General features: G+C 34.9%; 1 protein-coding gene across 5 annotated transcripts; it reads left to right on the forward strand.

The window, feature by feature from the left end:
* The first annotated feature begins 495 nt into the window (after positions 1–495).
* LOC136200698 (fra a 1-associated protein-like) lies at positions 496–3,654 on the forward strand. Of its 5 annotated transcripts, none has more exons than XR_010673452.1 (6): positions 496–774; positions 2,146–2,426; positions 2,534–2,635; positions 2,716–2,809; positions 2,895–2,973; positions 3,324–3,654. XR_010673452.1 is itself a non-coding variant. In XM_065991119.1 (6 exons), the coding sequence occupies exon 2, from the start codon at positions 1,193–1,195 to the stop codon at positions 1,667–1,669; it is 477 nt and encodes a 158-aa protein (XP_065847191.1). In that variant the 5' UTR covers positions 496–774; positions 1,101–1,192; the 3' UTR covers positions 1,670–2,426; positions 2,534–2,635; positions 2,716–2,809; positions 2,895–2,973; positions 3,324–3,654. The 5 variants fall into 5 exon arrangements, 4 of the variants coding, with proteins under 4 accessions (XP_065847191.1, XP_065847193.1, XP_065847192.1 ...); XM_065991119.1 differs by having other exon boundaries at positions 1,101–2,426; XM_065991121.1 differs by lacking the exon at positions 496–774 and adding an exon at positions 785–1,672.
* The last annotated feature ends 543 nt before the right edge of the window (positions 3,655–4,197 follow it).

Below are 4,197 nucleotides of genomic sequence, written 5' to 3' on the forward strand. Positions count from 1 at the left end.
ATTACAATCAAACACTCATATATATTAAAAACAACAGACAGAAACGCATAAAATATATCCCTAAGTAGAGGACAGACGACGTGCATTAGCTCTGTTAATCTTCGTTTGAACGAAGACTTGCCTCTCTGGTGCAGAAAGGAATGTTGGACCAGAACGGAAAACTCGTTTGACAAGTCTCTCGTTCTCCAAGAACTCGTAGTCTAAAATAGGGAATGGTTCTGTATCAGTCCAAGGAACAGAAATGGTTCCCTTGACTCCCAATATGATTCCACAAATGATGTTCACTACAAAAAAAAAATTGGATTATTAAGGACAAAATATGAGGAACAATTTAAACATATTGTCCTCAGATAATATTTGCAATTAATATTGGAGACTAATATATTAATTGTCTTCTTTTCCTTTTTTATGTTACAATAGGGGACAAAATTATATAAAATAATTATATAATATTAATTTAAACATTACTAATTTTTAGGAACAGAATCCCTACTCTGTAACGTGTCTTCTTCTTCCTTTCGTTTCTCTCTCTTCACGCTTAGGAACAGAATCTCCGGCTATCACCTCCCTCTTCATTCAAACCTCTCCTTATGTCCTATTCCTTTCTCAGGCCACCCTTATCTAACATTCCCTTTCGAAAGGTCGTACTTTTTTCTTGTGTAAATTGACGGTATAACTGTTGGCAGGAGTTGTGGTCATGACGGAAACCTCATGCCAGCAACGAGAAAGGAGGAAAATCTAACATTGAAGAACTGGGTTTGTCCGATTATAGAGGTATTTGTTTCGATTTTTTTTTTCAATTGTTAGATCAAATTGAAGGCTTTGTCATGATTATCATGGTTTGAAATCTTTAATTTAATTATTGTATTACTAACATTTATGATTTTGAGTTGAATTTGATTAAGATTTAAGCCTATATAATTTGGGGATTTTGACCCATTTTTTGTCAAATTCTTTATCTGCTCATAAGTTAGGGCTCTTATAATAACTGTTTGAAGTTCAAAGTTAGGATTTGTATATTTAGTTTTAGGGCAAGCTTTTAAAAATTTTGATTGTAATCCCAAACAAGAAATTAAAAAGTGACACGCTTCTGGTTATAGGCAAAGGAAACGTATTGCCCAACCCAAACCAAATAATAATAGCTATATACACATTCTAGACTTTTCGCGAACATACCACAACTGGAAACGAAATGGGGTGGGTGTGGAAAGACGATTTCAATTCTTCATTGCCTTCCGGTGATTTGTCCTCCTCCTCTGGTGGGAAGGCATGCTCCACCAGAACGGTAGTCAAATCTCAGTGCAGGACGGAAGAGGTGGAGCCCGGGAAGTTCATCCGAAAGTGTGAGAAAACCGAGGATGTTACAGACTTGGTGGGTAAAGGGTTTTCCAGATCAAGCGAGTTGCACGAGTCACCATTTAACTTCCCAGGGCTTAGAAATGATGTTGAAGGGATTGAACGCCACTTTCTCGGTAGAATCAATCGATTCTTCGAAGCAGCTGAACATATGCGAAATAGCCTTTTTGATAGTTTGGACGAGTTATACAAGGACAGCCCTTCATCCTCACCATCTATGAAGCGAGGGATACCTAAAAAAGAATCCTTCCAAGAACCAAGCAAGCCAGACTCTGGTAATATCGATCTTTATGGGTTGGCTAAAGACATCTAGAAGGTAAAAGCAGTTTGCTAAGTAAATTTTGAGCTGACATACGCACTTTCTGATTCTCTTACAGCTAGAGGTTATATGGTAGCTGAAATACAATAAATTTTTACATATTTGGTTTTTATGTCTTTACATGATTTTGGGCTACAAGATGTGGATTTGTGATTTTGTTATATGTTGCACTTGAATAGTAATGCATGTTTTGCTGAGTTGGTTGCATTTTCCTTTGGTCGAGTGAGTGTCTGCAGACAGGGATGAATTTGAAGAAGTTAATAGGAAGTTTCATATCCGTTGTCGTTTGAAGGTTAAATTATGATTATTAGTGTTATTTTGATTGTGAGGAGTCAAATTCTGATAGCCCAAAAATCTTCTCTTTTCCTGAACTTAGCTATCATATATTACATTCCTTTAATAATCATATGAATTTTCAAATTATTTTATTTTGGTTATGTGAATTTCTGTATTGCTTATGTTAATCACAGTACAAGGTCTTTTTGTTGAATCACAAGAAATTGAGAGTGAAGGAGATATATTAGATGAATGTGATATAAAGTGGATGAAAATCATGGCCATGAACAAGATGTTCCAAATGTAATGTGAACTAGTGGTGAAAAAAGCTCATGAGGTTTTTGTGGTGCATAAGGAGGTAGAAAGAAAACTTTCATAGAAGGAAAGAAAGAAGAAGGAATTGTAGAAATAGAGGCGATTCTTGTTTATTTTGGTGTTTCACAGAGAGATAGCGATGCCCAAGAAGAGTCAAGTGGTAATTTTGCTTATCTATCTCTATATATATCCTCTGTATTTTTCTTGCATTACACAATTGTTATTAGTGTAAGTTATGTTGTGTATAATAAAGTTATTCTATTTTAGACAAGACACATGTAGCAGGTATTGGAGGATGTTGCATTGTTGCTCTTATGCTCAAGCTCATTATTAGCTTTGGTGCCAAATAATCAATTTCCATATCCAAATGTAAGAACCATTGTGTTATTTTTAGTTAATTAGCACAATTATAATGTTTTAAGTATGATTGTTATTAGGCATGCTAACAGGTTCAGAAGCTGCAACAGTATACCACAACTTGAACTAGAGACATCTCACGCTTGATTTGCCTCTAAATGACTAGGGGCTTACTCTTCTCTTCCAGTTAAGGAGTTAAAGATATGTTTAGTTTACCCGTCTTTTAATATGTATTTTGTTTACTTCTTACTGTCTTTTTTCCTTATCTCAGAATGTGTTAGACACCTAGAATACAAATTTGAACCTGCAGTTTCAAAATCTCCCCCAGAAATCCTAAGCATAAGGCAAAGGTAAGGCATAAGAACATAATATTTAAGTGTTAAGTTGGAATTGATTGAATTTCTCGTATCTGGATATCTCTTTTGCTTGTGTATATTGTGCAACATAAATTCAATGTCCTTTTGACAACTTATGAATATCTAATGAACAGACATGAAAGACTAAAACTAAGTAAAATACATTGACATTTTATTATAATTGATGAAAGTCACCAAATAAAGAATGCTACTCTTAAGTTGAATGTTGGATTGAAACTCTATCAGAGTGAGAAAATTGCTATTAGCTTGAACACTATTCCAGGTAACAGAACTAATCCCCCAGACTTTCTGATTTGTGTGTCCTTTTTGTTTTTATTTTGCAGAATGAGGAATGTGGGCACTGCTCAACTTTTTTTGGATTTCAGGCAATGGTTTAACAAATCATTCTAGAGTAATGGTGAAAATTCAACTGTTGAAGTAAACCTTTTTATCAATCATCTTATACCTAATATTGTTGCCCTTTCACCTCAACTGAAATGATCTAGTTCACTCAAGAATTTTAGTTGCTTGAGTTATTTGCTATTAATTAACTTCATGTTCTAGAACTGTGTTGTAATTTTTATAAAGTTAACATGTTAGGGTATTTGAAAATATTAAGTTGTTTTCATGTGGATATATTTATTGAAATCTTAATTTCATTTGCTTTGGGAACAAGATTTGTTGTTAATTCATTTCTTGGGATTTTGGTTGTTCACGTATGTGCATATTTGGTCATACATGTTGAGTAGATAGCTTGTGGCATGTAACATTGCTTGCTTAATCTGGATTGATACATTCTGTAGTGCTCCCTTCAATCCAAACGTTAATATATATATTTTCAGGTTTGTTAAAATTTCTGCTAGGATTTTTTAAGGACAAATATAGTCTCCTTTGCATAGGGATGATAATTGCCCCTTAATTTGAGGACAAACAAATTGCTCCCTAGTGAATGGAAAAAAGTCAGTCTCCTCTGCTTAGGGGCGACATTTGTCCTTTCATTTAAGGACAAAAATTTGTCTCCTAATTCAGAGACAAAAATTGTCTCCTTTATTTGGGGACGACAATCGTCCCTAAGAACGGGGACGATAATCGTCCCTCAGAATGGAGACGATATTTATCCCTAGTCTTAGGGACGACAATCGTCCTACAAAATGGAGACGACATCATCCTTTTCGTCCCCTATAGAATTGGGTACGCTCGCATAGGGGACAGAACAAA

This window comes from Euphorbia lathyris, chromosome 7, assembly GCF_963576675.1.
Source record: "Euphorbia lathyris chromosome 7, ddEupLath1.1, whole genome shotgun sequence".
NCBI classification, from domain to species: Eukaryota; Viridiplantae; Streptophyta; class Magnoliopsida; order Malpighiales; family Euphorbiaceae; genus Euphorbia; species Euphorbia lathyris.

What these genes read in the sequence shown, in the direction of transcription:
- LOC136200698 (XM_065991119.1), top strand. Translation starts at nt 1,193, where the DNA reads ATGGGGTGGGTGTGGAAAGACGATTTCAATTCTTCATTGCCTTCCGGT.